We start from the raw sequence: 20,156 nt of genomic DNA on the forward strand, positions 1-20,156 counted from the left end.
ACTCTGTAAGTTATTTTTACCTTTAATTTCACTTAGTACTACTCAAAGAACGGATAATTTTAATCAGAATATTTCTAGCCAGTCAACCTTCTTTGCCAATCTCTACGGTAATATCTAAATTATAAGTATCGAGAGAACGAGAGGTGAATCTATTTAAGCTGGCCTCAAACAACTTATAGACGAAGATTTCTAATATTTCGAATAATAAAATATAATGACATGGCGTGTTCTATGGATAGAGGAGAGATATGTAATGAGGCTGATATTAAATCGACTAGAATACAATTTTTATAGCGTCAGTCTTATTATTTAGTAGCACACCTAAGACTATATTTCAAGCTACCTTGGAAGAGGAACTATCTAACTTATGTATAGAAAATGTCTTATAAATTTTCACTTTTCCATGAATAGAAATATATAGTTCTGCCTTATTTTTATTATTGTATAAATTTGTCAACTAATATGTATGTGAATCGACACATTTTGCACATTTTTCACAATATATGTAGTATTAAGCGTTATCAATTTTTGTGATTCTACGCAGGCAAGCCATAGAACTAACGGATCGCACATCTACGGAGCAAGCTGCATCAATTCGAAAACCACTGTCTATTGCAAATCAGCGTTGGGAAGCATTGCTGCGCAATATGGTAGAGCGTCAAAAGCAGTTAGAGCATGCCCTGTTACATCTGGGTCAATTCCAGCATGCCCTTAATGAGCTGTTAGTATGGATAGATAAAACAGATGTTACTCTGGATCAATTAAAATCGGTAAAGTATGAACGAAACCCATTTAAGGCATTCTTTCCTAAATTTATTATCACACCAGGTACCAGGTGATCCACAACTTTTGGAGGTGGAATTAGCTAAATTAAAGGTTATTGCTAATGATATTCAAGCTCATCGAAACTCGGTAGATACATTGAACGATGCTGGCCGTCAGTTGATCGAAACTGAAAAGGGTACTATAGAGGCTTCCACCACACAAGATAAATTACGAAAATTGAACTCAAAGTGGAAATTATTAATTCAAAAAGCCTCTGATCGTCAGCATGAGCTTGAAGAGGCCTTACATGAAGCACAAGAGTATATTGCTGAGGTGCAAGATATCCTTGGTTGGTTAGGTGATGTGGATGCTGTAATAAATGCAAGTAAACCCGTTGGGGGTTTGCCAGAAACTGCAACCGAGCAGTTAGAACGATTTATGGAGGTGTATAATGAGCTGGAAGAGAATCGACCAAAGGTAGAGACAATCCAAGTGCAAGGCCAGGAGTACATTAAACGACAAAACCATATTAAAGTACCTTCTAGCAATTTACAACACACCTTACGTACACTGAAACAAAGATGGGATGCAATAATTTCTCGTGCTTCTGACAAAAAAATTAAACTAGAAATTGCATTGAAAGAAGCTTCAGAGTTTCATGACACTCTTCAGGCATTCGTGGAATGGTTAGACCAAGCTGAAAAACACTTAGCAAATGCACCACCGGTTTCGCGAGTTTTACGAACAATTCAGGATCAAATGGAGGAACATAAAGTTCTACAGAAAGACGTCAGCACTCATCGGGAGGCTATGTTATTACTCGATAAAAAGGGAACTCATTTGAAATACTTCAGTCAAAAACAGGATGTAATTTTAATAAAAAATCTCCTTGTTTCTGTTCAACATCGCTGGGAGCGTATTGTGAGTAAATCTGCTGAACGTACTCGTGCTTTAGATCATGGTTATAAAGAGGCACGAGAATATAATGACTCTTGGAATAGCATTATGCAATATCTTCACGAAACAGATACAATACTAGATCAAATAATAGAAGATGCAACGAAATCGAAGGAACCTCTCAGAATTAAAAAACTTATAAGTAAGTTGAAAGATGTGCACAGACAGCTGGCTACAAAACAAACGAGTTATGATGCAACCATACGCTCAGGTAAAAGTCTTTTAGAGCGGGCTCCAAAAGGAGATGAAGCCACTCTTGTTAAAATGTTAACAGAACTTAAAGAAAAGTGGACAATGGTATGGTCAAAAAGCATTGAACGTCAACGTAAGATGGAAGAAGCGTTGCTTTTATCTGGTCAATTTTCTGATGCACTTTGTGAATTACTCGATTGGTTGAAAAAGGCCAAGACCCGTTTGAATGAAAACGGTTTGGTGCATGGCGATTTAGAAACTGTACAGGCATTAGTGGAGCACCATAAACATATCGAACATGACTTACAGAAACGAGCTGCTCAAATGCAGGGTGTTCTGAAAACCGGACGAGAACTAGAAAAATCTAGTGACAATAAAGAAGTAGACCGACAACTTAATGAGCTTCAAATACTGTGGGAAGAAGTAATAGAAGCATCAAAAAAAAGAAATGGTCGGTTGCAGGAGGCACTTAAAGATGCGGAAAAATTAAATAGAGAAATACATTCACTTTTTGATTGGTTAGATCATGCAGAGCAAAAGTTACGTTATGCGAAAAACGCGCCGGATGATGAAAAGATTACACGGGAAATGATCGCAATGCATAATGACTTTACAAAAGACTTGGAAAATCGAAAACACCAGAAAGCCCAAACTTTCCAATTCGCTGACGAAATCATTTATAAAGCATATCCAGATGCCATTCCAATCATAAAGAATTGGCTAACAATTATTCAGCAGCGGTGGGATGAAGTATTACAATGGTCTGTTAATCGAGAAGCGAAATTAGAGCAGCATTTACAATCGCTTAAGGACTTGGACGACATAATTGAGGAACTTTTGGTCTGGCTCAATGGTCTGGAAGCAACTCTTTTAAGTAAGTTTTGGATTTTATTTCACTATGCCCTTGTATTTACAATTTTAATTATATAATCGTTCGACTAAATAGTAAGTATTTACCATAACAGGCATTTCAATAGACTAAGTGATATTGACCGAGCTTAAGAATTCTCTTCAGCTTGTTTTGCTTTCTTGGGCAAACTGAAAATGTAATATTTGATTCCTGATGGAGTTGCATATTTATTTTTTCTTACAAGTACTATTTTTCAAACTATATATACATAGTATTTAAAATACTTCTGAATAGGATTTGTAGATGCTTGACAATAACAAACAATGACAAAACAAAGGGCAAACCAATATTAGAGAAACGCACGGTATTAATAAATGACTGCTTAGACAAATGCTCAATGTTTGTGCTTCAATGTTAAAATGTGCATGTTGTATTTGCACCTTGGCTCAGTGGCTGCAATTTGCTTCCCATGAAATTCTCACCAAAAACAATTTTACTGTTCCGTTTTCGTTTTCGAACATTAAATCAAAAGATATGGGCAAGAAATCGAAATTGCCATGGGCAACCCATTTTAAAATCTCGAAGCAGCGGTTATGCGAAATCAGAAAAAAATCACAAGTTAATAGTTTTAGCATATTTCTGTGCACTATATAGCAAAACAGTTTGCAAACATTGACAAATAATTTTAAGCACTCCAATTATTTTTTAACGATATAACGAGCTCTTGATATTGGAAGTTAAATATATGGGGTGATGTTGCAGCGATGGATCGCGTTGAGAGTAAAATTGGTTATAATGTACGATATTTCGTATAATAACAAATATGGACCTCCATACAATGATTATGTTTATGTATTTTCTTTTATTCAAATTAAGAACTTTAAAAAGCACAATAATGGCATAAAGCTAATACATAATCAATAGATATCAAGTGTTACCTATTCAAAACACCATAACTTTTTTGTGTGAAATTAGTTTTTATTGATTTCAAAGACAAAATTGTTCAAAAATGATTACAATTTTAACTTATATTACCTTTAGCTCGATGTGACCACCTTTTGCCTTGACTATATCCTTCAAACGGTCAAAAAATGAGTTGCATGCTGCACGAATGTGCTCTTGAGGTATTTTGGCCCATTCTCGTATAATCGCTTTTTTCAGCGCATCCAAACTGGCCTATTTCTCAGTCCTCACCTTGCTCTCCAAAATGGACCAGATGGAATAGTCCATCGGATTTGCGTCTGGCGAACTCGAAAGCCATTGTGTGGACGAAATGAAGTGTGGAGCATGATTTTTTTACCATTCTTGGTTCACACAAGCTTTATGAGACGGTGCCGAGTCCTGTTGGAACGTCCATGGTCTACGACGTAAATGTTTGCATGTCCACGGCTTTAAAGCAGCTTCTAAAACATTTTCCCTATAATAAGTCGCATTCACTTTGACACCAGGCTCGATAAAAATGATTGGAGCGCTATACTATACCATCTATATTTAATTTAATATCACTTGTTGAGGCGAATCTCATTATTAAAGTAAAATTTGTGTCCGACATTCTAATATAAATACGACTTATTGTTGAGATTCATTTAAAAAGTATATTTTAACCTAACGGAATCAGTTTTTGAATACAATGGCTTGTGTTCGTGTCACTCATACCATACTCGTACCACTGCTGTTACATCTACTACTGCTTTTTATGATGTCTTAATAATCCTGAAAACTTTATAATTTTATAGAAAAATGCTACTAAATTGCATACGGAAATATTTAATATTGATTAAATTAATTGAATTAAACGGTTCATATGAATTTCATACCGCCTATCGAAAATCGAATTATTTTCTTTTGCACGTCTGCAGCGCTGTTTCATAATTACTTTTCCTGTTGATTTTTATTCGACCGCGGTGTTAAAAAAAAATCAATTCCCTATAATGGATTACAAGTATCGTTAGACATTTTTTAAGTATGAATGAAGTAATTTGAGTTTTTAATTATTGTCTTTGGTAGTGTTTTTTTTACATAAAATTCAGATTCAGAGTGAATATAAAGTTTTATTAGCGCACTTCGTTAAAATCACATATCAAATTGGTGTTTAACTCTTTTTGATAACATTACGTTTTCCACCATTTCACCATAAAAAAGTTCATTTAAAGCATTAAAGCACAACAAATATTTCTCCACAAAAAGTAGTAAAAAGGATCGAATCGAAATAAATTTTTAAAATGTCATGTTTGTAATCGCGTATTGATTTCCCCGCACTAAATAAAAGCTAAGAATATTTTGTTATATATTTGTACTAAGCTAAAAATAAAAGTATCTTTTAATCGATGAAAAGCGTATAATTTTAATGACAACACTAACTGTTAGTATTCCCGTTTGTACTATTAGTACATCCTGGTAAAGCTTTCTTAATACCCATTTAAGCGGTGATCTTTTTCAAAATCCAAAAATAATTAAAAATGTTTGTTCGAAATTAATTCGAACGAGCAAACATTCCCATTATTTATGGAACATGATTTCATACATGTAGCTTCCTCGGCTGGCATCGCAGTAGCGCATCATGTAAACCAAGTTACCCAAAATTTTGGTGACTGTTTCTGGCACCTCACAAAAACGTCTAACAGTTTCAACTCCGAGCCAGCTCGTTCGTCGAGATGGCTGATAACAGGAGATGCGAACATGGCGGGCATACGATCGATTTCGGAATGATGTGTGTGACATGGAACGCCATCCTAATGAAACTGGGTTACAAAACATTGATTTTGGAAATAAGTTTACAATATTATCACCAGCGTAAAGCGATTAATTTTGTTCTGTGGAGATATGGTACTAACTTTCTGTCATGATTTCAAATCGGGAAAGAGCTCCCACGGTTGAAATAACATATGATTAAAAAATACTATATAGAGCAGCTTGCCCAATCGCTCTTAATATCTCTATAAGTTCTTGGTTACGTTATCAGTAGCTGTAATCTCTTTACATTCGACCTGTAAAAGAACACTAGGAAATTTAGCGAATTATGTCGAGAGCAACAAAGCGAAATATCTTGCTTGAGCTGATGCTACTACTCCAATTGAAAGCTAATAAATATATAACTGATTAATAGTATTGTAAAGTAAAAAAGAGCTCCTATTATTTATCGGCCGACGTAGCCGAATGGGTTGGTGCGAGGGTACGTAGGTTCGAATCTCTGCGAAACACCAAAATGAAGAGAAAGTTTTTTCAACAGCGGTCGCTCCTCGGCAGGCAATGGCAAACCTTCGAGTGTATTTCTGCCATTAAAAAGCTACTCAAAAAATAGCTGCTGTTCGGAGTCGGCTTAAAACTGTAGGTCCTTCCATTTGTGGAACAAAATCAGGAAAATTGCAAAAAAATAACAGTTGTTGCAAATTTTAAAAACAAAACGCAAATTTAGAATTTATACTACTTCTTCACCTTGTATGGTTGTGCCTTGAATAACACGAAACGTCCAACTGCTGGATACACAAATGAAACGAGATAAAATGCAACAAATGTAAAACATAACCGGTTTCGGGTGTTCTGTGGGCAGTTTGGATGCAAAAGAATACATTAAGTATCATAGAGTTAGCGAAAACATGACTATTATGTGTATTTAGTGCTTAACAAATACTCGCACATTTTCTATTTGTAACCGTTTCGCAGGTTCCTTTATTATTATTTCTATATAATACCATAAATATCTTTACAAATTTCTCCGCCGTAGCCCTCTGTGCTTGTGCGTACGTTAACTTCAACTTGCCTTACTCTAATATTTTTATGTTTTTAAATAGATTTGGAAAAGGAGACCTTGCCAGATGAAATTATTGAATTGGAAAAACTTATCGAAGACCACAAAGAGTTTATGGAAAACACTGCACGCAGACAAGTCGAAGTAGATCGTGCTTGCAAACCTAAGCAACAGTCTTCTAACTCACGTCGAAGTGTATTAAGAATATCCAAAACTCCAAAGTAAGTAATGTTCTATATAAAATTTGTAATTATGCGGATCGACCGCTTAGTAATTTTTGAAACAAAATTTAACGATAGTACGTTTTGTATTTTTACGGCTTCTTACTTTTATCTACTCCAAACATGTGATTACATGAGAGTCGCCACGTAAAAACAATAAGGAGTTTTCGCAAACTTTTTCGAAAAGTTTCGCATACTTTTTAAGATCGTGCACAGCACTCACCGTCATAAACACCCAGATAAATCGCGGGCTCAACCAAAACCGCCCCTGCGAGAAGACTGTCCTAGTAGTGTGAAGAAGACTTTCGACACAGTCAGGCATTTCACGCTACTAGATGACACTCCCACCAGAGTTGAAGAGATGGTTCGCTAACTATCTGAGTGGGCGACACTCGTAAATAATCTTTCGAGACCAAATCTCTAATCAGAGGAAGATAAAGCAAGGTGTTCCGCAGGGTGGTGTCTCAACTGAGCCTGTACCACCAACTTAATGGTGACATAGCATCTAACGTACTTGAATACCTGCCATTTAAGCCGGGCCCCTTCCTCTCCTTCCGAGTATTATTCCCCTCTTACTATAGCCATGCTTTACCGCGGGTGTATTTTTTCCTCCGACCCGCTGGCGCAGTGTTTGGAAGCCATGGTGAGAAGAAGAGTTATCCAATAGGATTTTTATCTGGTATATATGTATTAATCTACAAGTAAAAACAACCAAAGGTGATTAAAATATTAATTGAGGAAAAAGACATAAATTATTTTCTCGGTAGATGGCTGTAGTGTTTAGTTTGTTCCGTTCAGTTGTGAGTTACAGAGTGTTAGCAAAGGAAGTCAACAAAAGGGAAATTCGGTACATTTTACAGATTTTCTTTGATAAAAGCGAAAATACAAACTAGGTTGATGAAATTGTGAATGGCGTCGATACTGTACCAGCTAATTACGTGCAATTTTGATTTCGTTGATTCCGTTCAGGCACGTCGAAAATGTCAGTCACAGAAATAATCGAAGTTGAGCGGGATACTCGTATTAGTAGTCGTAGCATTGCACAGGAGCTAAAGGTCGACCAGTTTTAGACCATTTGCAAAAACTGTATGCAAACATAATGGATTTCTGTGTGCGAAACTATTATTTCTTATTGTTATCCATATTATTTCAAAAAATATTTTTTTATAAATTAAAACAATATTTACATAAAGGCACATTACACTCTTCGAAATGGTTATTGTTCTTATTCAAAATTCCGCTAAGGATCAACGAGTAAATCGCCTTCTTATTGTGCCTTCTACAGCAAGATTTAATTATAAACCAAAGAGATTTCTTTTCTTCGAATGAGGAATAAGCGCAGTTTTTAAACTCCCATTAAGTAGATAAGCTTTCAGCTACATTCAGGGTTGCATGCGGTATTATTTTCCTAGAAAGCCTTAAACCACATGCATACATGTTGTTATCTTTAGACATTGTTATCTTTCAGTATGTGATTTAATGTATTTGTATTTTCTTTATTTTTTTTTTCTGCACAGCTTCAAGGGTTCTCGCGATCAAGGGCTCAATACGCGTAGATCTAAGTAAGTATTATATATTTATTATTGTATATGAAGTATATGCTACATTATATAAAATTTCTGGAAATGCAGTTTAAAAAAAGTTGAATCATTCGTTATTTCTTTATCTAGATGAATATATATATTATCTATCAGTTTAATAGTTTCTGCCTAAACACTTCCTCGGTTTCTTATGTCTGCATCCTCGCTATCTTCTCTGACGCGATCTGTTGCAGAGTACTTTCTTTTTGCATGTGCTGTAATCTAAAAAAGTCTGCCTGTGTATTCCACTAATCCGTTGTAGTAGCTCTAAACAAATTTCACAAACAAAGTGTTTGATCCTTTGACTGGCAATTAAAAATTATAACTTTTGTATGGAAAATTGGGTTAAATTAAGGCCTAAATAGCTAAAATGTTTTTAATTGCCAACTAGGTGCCTGTTTGAACATAGTCAAGAGTAAGGTGTGTCTATGTTATTTAATATCTTAATGTAACAATGCACTATGTATTTTTTTCATTTCTGAGGAGATGAAGAAATTTGTGGGTTTTATTTAAATTTCGCCCTTGAACTCAATTTAATGTGTTAATAATTGAATGAACAATTTTTCATTTAAAATAATTTAGAAATTGATTGATTACGTTATTTACAGTCTGTCTAATAGAAATGTGACCGCCATAAGATAGTAACGTTTTGGCCCAAGAATAATAGAAACAAGATTGCGCTCACCAGAGAGTGCGTGCCGTCACACTAGCCTAGTTATGTAGTGTTGCCAACCCTTTACTCTTCGCAATAAATTTAGCGCCATCTCATTATTCTCTCCATCCAATATATTCAATAAAATGAAGCCATTAGCTATAATGGCTTCGAGTCATATTTTGTTTTAATTTCTGCGAAATTTATGGAGATGATCGGCTCCAAATCACACGGATTTGTTGGTTTTTGACCGTCCGTATTTGATTTCCTTCGAGTATTTGCTTAACTATCACCCAAACATTTTCAATGGGGTTGACATCAGGTGATTGTAAAGGTCAATCCAACATTTCAATCCCATTTTGCGTTTTCTGCTCCACACACCTTCGGCTTCGATGCTTGGGATCGTCGTCATCTTGTAAAATCCAAGGTTGGCTAGTTTTTTAATCGTCTTCTTAACTTGTTACTGTTTGTAAAATGTAATTCAGCATACAAATTGGCTTTAAATACAAATAAATGGCTAAATCCTTTTTCGGAGAAGCCGCCCTAAACATGAACCTTACCTGGTTCACATTCCCAGAGCAGCCGAGTCTACGCACCGGTCTCGGTTTTTTCCCGACTAAGGACTGCCGCCTCAGTAAAGTAGTCCTGGCAAATGCCCTGAACCTCACCCCTTGTTTATGCAGCAAAACTGCTTCCAATACTTCTTGGGGCTGGCACTGAATTTAATCGAAGTTTATTTCTGTTATGTTTGCCAAAGACGGATCCGCCCAAACTCCTCCACTTCTGTTAGATGCAATCAGTATAACGGTTGGTGCCGCCTTAAGACCCGCTCAGGCCTTAAAACGCGTAGGAAGTATCACAGTTTATGGCCACATGTTACTCCCGCCATTAGGTGTACTTAGCCCCACCAGTGCAACCATATAGCACCATATACGGAACCTCTACGGGTCCTCGGAACTCACCTCAGCAACATCGCCAACCAAAAAAACATAACTATACGATAGTTCCTCCCTGATTACCAGAGGGGGCTCCCGTAAAAGATGTCGAGCGAGGTAATGGTGATGGCTTAGCGTTTATAGTCCACCATACTGTGTAATATCATCTTATTGATAAAGACATCGACCACAGCGACATCACCTTAGAATGTCAAGGAATAGTTGATCGACTAGGCGGTGCTGAGTTCGAAATATTTAACACCCGACTGGGCATTACCCTAAAACTGGAACGTTCATCTGAGGTGAAAACCCCAATAACGGAGACATTTGAGGCCCTCCAACTCCCACTCTTCCCGAAACACCTGACCCCAGCTACGTATCAGCATGTCTTCCCTTGAGTGAGCAGTACCACCATACTCTCCGTCAAAAACACTCGGCTTAATCGAGGAATCTGTTAGGGTGTTTCCGTAGGACACTTGCTAGAACCTGAACCTCCTCCCAGGTGAGTCAGAAGGCATCTCTTCGACTACACCGATGAGATTCAGGACCAAACATGACTGCAAACACTGGGTCGGACAGTATATGTATGTGCAGACATTCATCGGGAGACTTTTACCACCTTCCGAAACCCCAGAGCCGCGAATGCTGTCCAACCACAACCCATTGCAGATGAAGAACTTCAACTGCCTCATTAGACCCGCGTAACTTTTGTTCAATTCCGTTCTGGATATTATAACAGGTTAAACTCCTACTTAACCAGAATAGATGTGGAATGACCACCTAAAAGTAAAGTTACTATTATTCCCAATGGCAGCAATCGCAGCATATCCAGCTGAACTCACATACATATGTACTCGTATGTATGTATGTATGCATATAGCTCACGGGCATTCCCACGGACCACTGCAGACTGTGTAGTCACCTGCCACTGGTTCTTGTCATTTCTGCGACCAATCCCAAGATACTTTCTCCTTGAATGTGAGGCATCTCGCACAACTCCAGCTGAAGGAAAGGCACATATGACCAATCCAACCCAGCTCTATCTTGAGTTTAATAGGGGAACTGAGTCTGGATGAGGTACTGTGAAGAGTAGAAGGCACAAAAGACCATGAGTTCGAAGTAATCTAATCAAATCTAAGTAAATAGCAGGTTTATCGAAAAAATTTTACCTGAACCACCTTGAGTTTGTTAATATTCTAAATAACTTCTTGAACTTCTTCAGTTAGCTTCGTTTGTCTGGGACTAATCTTTTAATGTTTTGCGAATGGACCTAACATTTGGCAGCAATGAAATAAAATTGCTCTTAAGTGCAGACATAAAGCTAGGGAGGAAACTAGTTTAATTAAATATGCAATCGAATGCATATCGAAATTTTATGCTTCAGTTTCATACTTTCAATTTCACCCAACTTCTTTCATTTCACTTTCATTCCATGGAGCTTGATGCGATGACCTAAAAATTATTAAACTTGAGTATGCTCTTATTATTAATACTCCTCATATTGAATGTGTATATTTTTAATATTTTACAATTTACAATTCTTCTCTTCCGTTTATTTTAGTCGTTTAACACCGAGTCGTGATACTCCTGATAGAGATCGTTTACCGCATTATGGTCCTAGATTTTCAGAAAGGTAAGTGTTTTATTTGATCTAATTTCAGTTACTGGTTAAATCAACAATTGTTGTAACAGTATATACTAAACATGCTGTTTCGACAGGTGGGGTCCAGAAGGAGAGGGGTGTTAGATGAGTAGGTTTTCATGGGGCATGTGAAAAGGTGGTTAGTGTTGTGCGGGATGCCTTCACATGCTGGACATATATTTAGTATGTCGGGGTCAATTCTGGATAGGTAGGAGTTAAACCTGCTACAATATCCAAAACCGAGTTGTACCAAGGTTACGCGGGTTTTTCGGGGCAGCTGGATCTCTTTCAAATTGAAATACATGTCGATGTACGGCATTAATCAATTTCGCATCAAAATCACAAATTTTTCGGAATAATTTAAATATTCCTTCTAATTCAAAATTCACTTTTGGTTTTGCGCCTTAAATTCTTTTTGCTGTCAAATTGGCATAAGAAGTCAGAATAATATAAAATGAAAAAATCTTTACGATACATACCGTTCCACCACGTTCATTATAACCATTCGCATTATTTTAGATACAATAGATAATTAAGTCACAGTTCATTCCTCTTGAAATAATACCGGATATGTTTGTTATGACGTTAACTTTGAATAATCTTATTTGTGTAAAATTTACGCATACCATTAAATTGAATAGCAATCCCTTTGCCAGTTTAAGCAGAGGCTTTTAGCATACGAGTATTCATGATAAGGCGCAGCAACAGCTCCATTGCGAAGTCATGGATGTGTTTGAAAATATTAGCATTGGTGGAATCGTGAAAAATTCCAAATGAGCTACCAAATTGTCAGATGACATACATATGTACCATACTAGTAAATCCGTATATCCTTAAAACGCAACAATCATTGGCAAGAAATTTTAAAGAGAGATTTTGAAAATTGTTTCTGCATTAAACCAATTTAAATCGTACCGTAAAACTCAACAACTGTTTATCTCTTCAAAAAATATTTCAGTTTTAAGTTGCATTCCTATGATATTAATTTAATAATAATAATAAATTTAACAATAATGAATAATAAAAACCAACACAACTTATCACCTACAATGCAAGCTCACCACTGAAAAACATTTGATGACAATTATCTGGAGACTAAAAAACTTGAATTCGTGATTTGGAAAGAGTTCTTTTACGATGTGGTCCATCGTACTCGAGCTTAGTTCCGGTAGAGGTATCCTGGGTACAAGTTCCTTCCGCATAACCAACCAAGTAACCAAGTCTCCAAGTCTCCAGGGGCCCTATTTAGATGTGCTCGGAGTTCCTCCCATTTTTCTTTCTTGCTATTTGCAATAGCGTCCTTTAGCTGCCTCTTTCCACTCATGTATGCTTCTGCGTCCACAGTGGCTTACCCGGTTCGTCTGGCTCTGATGTATTTCCGTCCGAGGCGAAAACAGTCACGTCCCAATTCGGCTATTTCCTCCATCCACCAATATAGAGAACTTTTATGGTTTTCCTTTTAAGAGTCGGCATCGCTTTATTACAAGGTTGTTTGATACGAAGCATTTCTGTGTCTCCGGTGTCAACGGTGGCTATTAGCACTTCGCGGTTAAGCTTTGATACATGCCACTTCCATATACCATATATTCACCTTATATTCGCCTCGGGTATTCCCTTATGTTCTTCTCTAAACGAAATATATTGGTCGCTGACGGTGAAGTCTTCGAGGACCTTCCATGTCTTCACTAATCCAGCAATGCGATCAGATACGAGCATGATATCTAGTGGTGTTTCTTCGCAACGGAGTCTTCTAAATGTGGATAATTCCTCTGTGTGTTTTGGGAAGTGATGTCCATGAGACAAATATGCTGCACACTTAGGTATTTCTACGATAGAAATCCAACGTTCTGCAGCTCTGCCAAATGCTATTAAAAATGCTTTTTTTATTATAAAAATCGTAATGGGTTGAAAATCTGGTTTTGCTTATATACCAAAATGTAATGTCTAACTAGCGAAGCTCTGCGAATTTTCTATACAAAGTATTGATTAAGAAAATAATAAACACAGGAATAACCTAACATATAACTAATCACAAATAAAAAACGTTCAGCTTTTATTGGGATCATAGGGGGCAAATAAGTTAAGTAAACAGAATACTGAACGAAACAGTTAAGCTTGTATTTAATAGTATTACAATTTGTGATAGGCGCTTCGGCCCGATCGGTGTGACTTATAGTGATGCATCCTTGTAATTTAGCGTCTGTTTGGTTTGATATCTTCAATAATCAAGGGGATTATTTCCTTTCTTTGCGAAGTTTGGAAAATAATATTAAACAATTTCTTTAAAGGGCAGGCTTTGGAATTGAAGCTTTAAATCTTTTTGATTCAAAAACATGTATTTAATTTCACTTTAATGTAAGATATTAATACTATTTATTGTTACTCTGGTAAATTCATTAACAAGCGAGCCGAAGGTGTTTACACTAGTGCTCCATTTAAATGTAAAGTAGTGGATCGCCTCTACTTTTCTTATATATAATATAATAATAATATAATTTCACTTTCTAAATTTTATTATTACAGCGTGAGTTCAGTCGCTCAAGACTTAGAGTTTCGGTCGCCGCGTGCAAGTTTGTTGTGGGACAAATGGCGTTATGTTTGGATGTTGTCATGGGAGCGGCAACGTCGTCTTCATGACCATATGATGCATTTGAAGGACATGGAACGAGTACGAAACTTCAGTTGGGATGATTGGAGAAAAAGAGTATGCTTTAAATTTGTATGCCATAATATGAACGAAATGTTTTAAGTTGTGCTCTCTTTAGTTCCTTAAGTACATGAATCACAAGAAATCACGACTGACAGATCTATTTCGTAAAATGGATAAGGACAACAATGGTCTCATCCCACGAAGTGAATTCATGGACGGCATATTGAATACAAGTATATAATAAAATTATTCAGTGCATAATAACAACAGAGACTTAATGACTCTTCTTTAGAATTCGATACATCTCGTATGGAAATGAGCGCTGTAGCGGATTTATTTGATCGGAACGGTGAAGGTCTTATTGATTGGCAAGAATTTATTGCTGCCTTGAGGCCTGATTGGCAGGAACGTAAACCTGTAACGGATTCCGATAAAATACATGATGAAGTAAAGCGGCTAGTTATGCTGTGCACTTGCAGGCAAAAGTTCCGTGTATTCCAAGTAGGAGAAGGCAAATATAGAGTAAGTTTTTCTAATTTGGCTAAAATATTATATATGAATTTAAAACTCAAATACTCAATATTTAATTGATATAAAAATAGTTTGGCGACTCCCAAAAACTGCGCCTGGTGCGTATTTTGCGAAGCACCGTTATGGTTCGAGTTGGAGGCGGCTGGGTTGCACTTGATGAATTTTTACAAAAGAATGACCCTTGTAGAGGTGAGTTTTCGGTATTAATTGGTATTACGCTTAAGTTAGAGATATTTTATTATTATTATTTATTAGATATGTTTATCAAAAATACTTACATCTAAATAAAGGCAAAGAGTACTAGCTGACAAAAATATGATAGGCATAATCGGACATAAGTAAAATGTTTTTAAATTTTAAATTGAGTATTTTTTCATACTTATTGGCACAATCAACGGAATATGGCATACATATTTTTATTATACCAAAATGCAAGTATTACGGTAGATATTTGTAAGACTCGTTGTGAATGTTAAATTACTACAATACTGTGCTAGCAGCTCTCTGTCCTTGACTTATTTCAGCACGCGTACCTCATACATATGCACTGCATAAAAAGATCAAAACGCGACCTATTCTGTTTATGAAATACATAGTTTTTTCGATGTCTTGCATTCCCCCTATTTGGATAAATTTTTATCAATTTAGCCAGGAAGTAAGAATGGTTACTTCAAGCCCTCTTCTTCATTTTCATAATAACTTTATAACTGTTTTACTGACTTACGGACAAAATTTATTACCGTCCGGAAATAATATAAGTTTTTAAAGCTCGGGCGAAGTCCTAAACAGGCTACTCCCAGGCGTAAAATCAGTTATATTTATTTACTTACCCAAACGACCTAACACGGGACCTCTGTAATTCCTCGGAACGCGGATAAGAGCATCATAATTCCCCTTCTCGGACATGATTCCCCTTCATCAGGTTGCAACAGACACAGCAGCATGTACATTAAGGCTAATGCAGTTAACTTCACCAGCCCCGCACACTCTGAAACGTGACGGCTATCCCGGGAAGTGTAAACCTTTTTGTACCGTACTGTCGATGAACTCGTATCTTCTAAATTACCCCTTTAAATTTACATATTTAACACCTTGTTGTTGTTATAGCAGTTTGAAAATTCGTCATACATGTACGAGTAATGCTGCTCCGGGTCGTTTCGGTAACGTTGATCCAACTGTCATTGTTGTTGTTGTTGTTGTAGCAGCATAAACATTCCCCATACATATACGGGGAATGTTGCTGAAGAGACAGTCCCTGGCCGGATATAAATCCGGGTCGTTCCGTTTACGTAGAACCGACTGTCGTGAGAACGATATTTAACACCTCTTTGCTTAGATTCACCTCGCATTTTTCCCAGGCATTTGATTAGATGTGATCGACGACGATGACGATTTATGGCTGCACGGCTCTAAGCAGGCATCTGTAAGCTGCTACATCAACAACTACATCGCGACGCAGGCCAGACATCAATTAGCCTGGGTAGAGACAATAAAGTAGTAACGTCGATTATTAGAAGGCAGTATAATCATAGGAGCCGAATGCTTTAAATACACAAATAATACCTAGTGACAATATTTGAACACACAAAACGGATTGAAAAATATAAGGAATCGGTTGACTCAGCGGATAACCATATAGAATGGTGTAATAGCCATTGGAAATAGACGCACAGGAAAAATTTCATAAGAAAACGTGAAACGATTGTTTGAAACCATCACTCGTTAGTTTAATCACTTCCGTTGCATTTGGTCCTATCTTATCATAATCAAAAATTAAGAATCATTTAGACTTTGGTTTTCTCTATACCACTCAGCTCGAAAAAATTACCCGATCTTACAACATTAATACTGCTGGCATCACCCAGTGGCGCGTTTTATTAACTTATTCATAACTAATTCATTGTCAAATTTTGAGATAATTCAATATGGTTTAAGCCAGCAGATGACTTAAAAAATGCAAAAATTTTATTTTTTAACTTTCATTTTGAAATTTTTCTTACGGGCAGAAATTGGAGAATTACAATTATATATTAACGGAATCCTGGTTAAAATTTTCACATTATTGGCAAAGAAAAGTCTATTCCTGAAAAGTCTTTTTTAACTTTGTTGCAGTATAATACATTTTAAAAAACGAGCACAAAATTTTCGTATCTCTTGATAATATTGCATCGAGGAATACATATAGTATATCATAAAAGTACCTAATTGGGAAATTATTTTCCGACTAACTAGGTAATGTATATCAACTTGCCAGAAAAAGTATCTGTACACAAATGACTATGGTTACTTATACGAGATGTGTTCAAAAAATAAGGTGAGGTTTCAAATTTCGCGGGCTACGTACATTCGACTTACGATTATTATTATTTTTTTATGTTGGTACACTCTTCTTGAAGGTTTGTTCAAAGTGTTAGCAATATATAGTTAAGTTTGTTTGTGAAAGGCATAAATAAGACAAGTGTTTTGCGTGTTCGGCGATTTTCTACTCCGTTTTTTTTTTATGAGGATACTCCACGAGTATATTTCAATTAATGAATCTAATCAGAGAAAGAGATAGAAAATAATAGAGACAGAAACAAAGGTGGTTAGGCCTGTTTTTTTTCAGATTTTCCAGATTCTTTGGCAAATCTGTAAATATCCTCCAGTTTTAGAGAACGAATATTACTCATTCTCACGGCATCGGAGCTCAAAACTCGTAGCCTTGCTCTAGCAAAGGCAGAACACTCCCAGGGAAAGTACTCAGTGCTATCCGCCTCCTCCAAGCAAGACAGGCACATCGGGTCCTCAATGATTTCAATGGTGATCATATGTTGATCCCATGGGATGTGTCCTGTAATAATACCGACCATCAGCTGAACGGCTTCATCGACCATCGCTCTTTATGTAAATTGCATACATAATCGCTGATCCAATTCATGATTCCTGCGGAACTGATTCCGATTATTGGCTCTGGCCTTGTGGGGTAACCGCTGATCAACGGTTGGCCAATTCATCGGCAATTTCGTTTCCTTGAACATCGGAGTGTCCTGGAACTCATATAAGTCCAAGCCTGTCATGTTTTGCGACAGAATTAAGCTTCTTCTTACATTCTTGAACAATCTTTGAGGTTAGCTTCGCATTCTCCAGAGCCTTCAGTGCAGCCTGACTGTCACTGAAAATTCCGATCTGTTTCCCGCTCCATCTCCTCTCGATTATTCATTGGGCTACTTTCAGGATGGCAAATATTTCCGTTTGGAAAACAGTTGCCATTTCCTCCATAGCATAGTGATACTTATTACTAACGGTTAAGTACCATCCGGCTCCAGACTCTATTTCATTCTTGTACCCATCGGTGAAGAAAATATCCGTCAAACCTCCCTGGATGCATTCTGGAAGAATGAGAAATAATGAAGTTCTGGCGCAAAACTAAAAATGTTGACTTACTACAACTGAGCTGCTGTACCGTCGGAATATACGTAATATCAGAATTGTATTTTGGAACTTCTCATTTAAAAATTTGGTTCTTCTTAAAGGGAAAGCTCTGAAGTCAATTTGAAGTATCTTTAAATGCAGTTTTTCATCTTTGAAATATAAATTAAATAATCTAAGATATATGTATACTATATATAAACCCAAAATTTTTCGAAATAAGGTACAAATTTCGTAAGCTCTTTTCTTTCATTTTATCATGTACGAGTATACGATTATTGGTAATACTCACAAAACATCAGGCTCAATATGATTTAGTTATAAAGAACAAGTGAAGTGAATTAATTTAAATTTATTACTTATTTTAATATTATAAAAAACTATTTTTAGAATAATAACTATATTAATTATTTAACATTAATATCAGCTTTGTGCGGAAACGGAAATGGTCATTTAACAATTATGAAAAAGTCCAAAAAGTGAATAAACAGCATAAATGCATAATTTCGTAGGTTCATTTACATTTTAGTTTTGGTACAATAACACGTAATAATGCTTTAGATAATGTAATATCTTAACATCATTAGCATGCTTTTAATACAATAAATAAATAATAATTTCGTTTTTTCAACTCATAAGCAAGCGCTTGGAATTCTACTGATTTTTATACTGCACGATATTTTATAACCAAATACACTCTTTATCATTATTACTGAAATTCATGCAGACTAAAAAACGCTAAATAAATGTAATAGCATGCACACACTATACTAATTTAAGGGGGGAAACCGGTTTAGGAGGCCAAAATTTTTCTGTTTTTCATGAATTTTTTCAACAAGGAAGGAATAATCAGAAATTGTTTAAATTTAAAGGGTATTTTATTCATATTTTAAGTACACTTTTAAATTTTTTCAAGCGTCGTTAGAGCATGCTCTTCATGGACGATCGCCATCCGAGTATCTGGCTGGTGGGCATTCCTGAAGTTGTAATTTTTCTCCGTAATCAACAATTTTTTTTTTATTCACAACATGTTTCCTAAGAATATGAACCTAATTTTGATAAAATAATATTGAAAATTGCTTGTTTTTGAGGCGCTTGAACACAATGTAATTTTTTCATACCATATTTTTTCATCTATTTTGCTTAAAAAAAATATTTTGAATGATAATATAATCCAAGAATTAGGTTCATATAAATTAGAATTGAATAAAGAACACTCCTCAAAAATTCCATCATGATTGGTCGATAACTTTTTTAGCTAGAATGCCCACCAGTTGAAAAAAGTCGTTTCGAGAAAAATGCCATTCTAACTACCCCGCGCTACGGTGCCGAACCGACGGACGGTCACTTAAGTGCTCATAGAATCGGGAATAATGCGAATTTCCTTTTAAAATTGTTACCACATATTCTTGAGTAGTTATACTAACAATTTATGCAATTAAAAAAATTTCGATTTTTTGATCAGTCTAAACTGGTTTCCCCCCTTAAAAAAACTACCGTTGATCGATTGAGAGTTCGAAAATCATATATGCGTAAAGTTTTAGACTTTACATTGTAATAGAGGCTTATTCAAGTATTGAAAATGCCATTTTCCCTCCGGATAGAGAATTTGGTCGTCAAAAACAACTTACTAATTTTATTTGTAATCTGCATATTTTAATTATGGTCAATAGCTCAAAGCAATTGTAACCACATATTTGACAAAGATATGTATAACTCATGGAATTGTGTCTCCAATTTTACATTTAATGCAATCAATTGCAGACCATAGAGAAAACTATAAGCGAACTATATTTATCACAAATGGATCTAATCTGGATAAGATCAAGCAACTATATAATAGAGAACTCAAAATAGGAATTTTCATGTATACATACATATATGTATTCCTACATATTTCAAACATATTGCGGTGAGTAGCGATAGGTCTAACAATGCTTCAAAAGCCAATTGTACTTGAAGTTTGAAAACAGGTGCATCATTTATAAAAAGCTTAATCATTATCCGAGATTATCCTACTTTACT

General features: G+C 35.9%; 1 protein-coding gene across 29 annotated transcripts in view; it reads left to right on the forward strand.

Annotated features, from left to right (window-relative positions):
- The window catches only part of LOC128868683 (dystonin), a 166,906-nt gene that overhangs the window by 127,976 nt on the left and 18,774 nt on the right, over nt 1-20,156 (forward strand). For 28 of the 29 annotated variants that reach the window (XM_054111067.1, XM_054111053.1, XM_054111064.1 and 25 more), the window contains 9 exons: nt 545-770; nt 829-2,788; nt 6,556-6,733; nt 8,251-8,295; nt 11,462-11,533; nt 14,066-14,246; nt 14,308-14,425; nt 14,485-14,714; nt 14,795-14,912. In XM_054111067.1, coding sequence (XP_053967042.1) covers nt 545-770; nt 829-2,788; nt 6,556-6,733; nt 8,251-8,295; nt 11,462-11,533; nt 14,066-14,246; nt 14,308-14,425; nt 14,485-14,714; nt 14,795-14,912 — 3,128 coding nt within the window. Of the gene's footprint in view, nt 1-544; nt 771-828; nt 2,789-6,555; nt 6,734-8,250; nt 8,296-11,461; nt 11,534-14,065; nt 14,247-14,307; nt 14,426-14,484; nt 14,715-14,794; nt 14,913-19,895; nt 20,044-20,156 lie in introns of all 29 variants that reach the window. The other variant, XM_054111056.1, reaches the window with a different exon arrangement.

Source organism: Anastrepha ludens, chromosome 6 (assembly GCF_028408465.1).
Source record: "Anastrepha ludens isolate Willacy chromosome 6, idAnaLude1.1, whole genome shotgun sequence".
NCBI classification, from domain to species: Eukaryota; Metazoa; Arthropoda; class Insecta; order Diptera; family Tephritidae; genus Anastrepha; species Anastrepha ludens.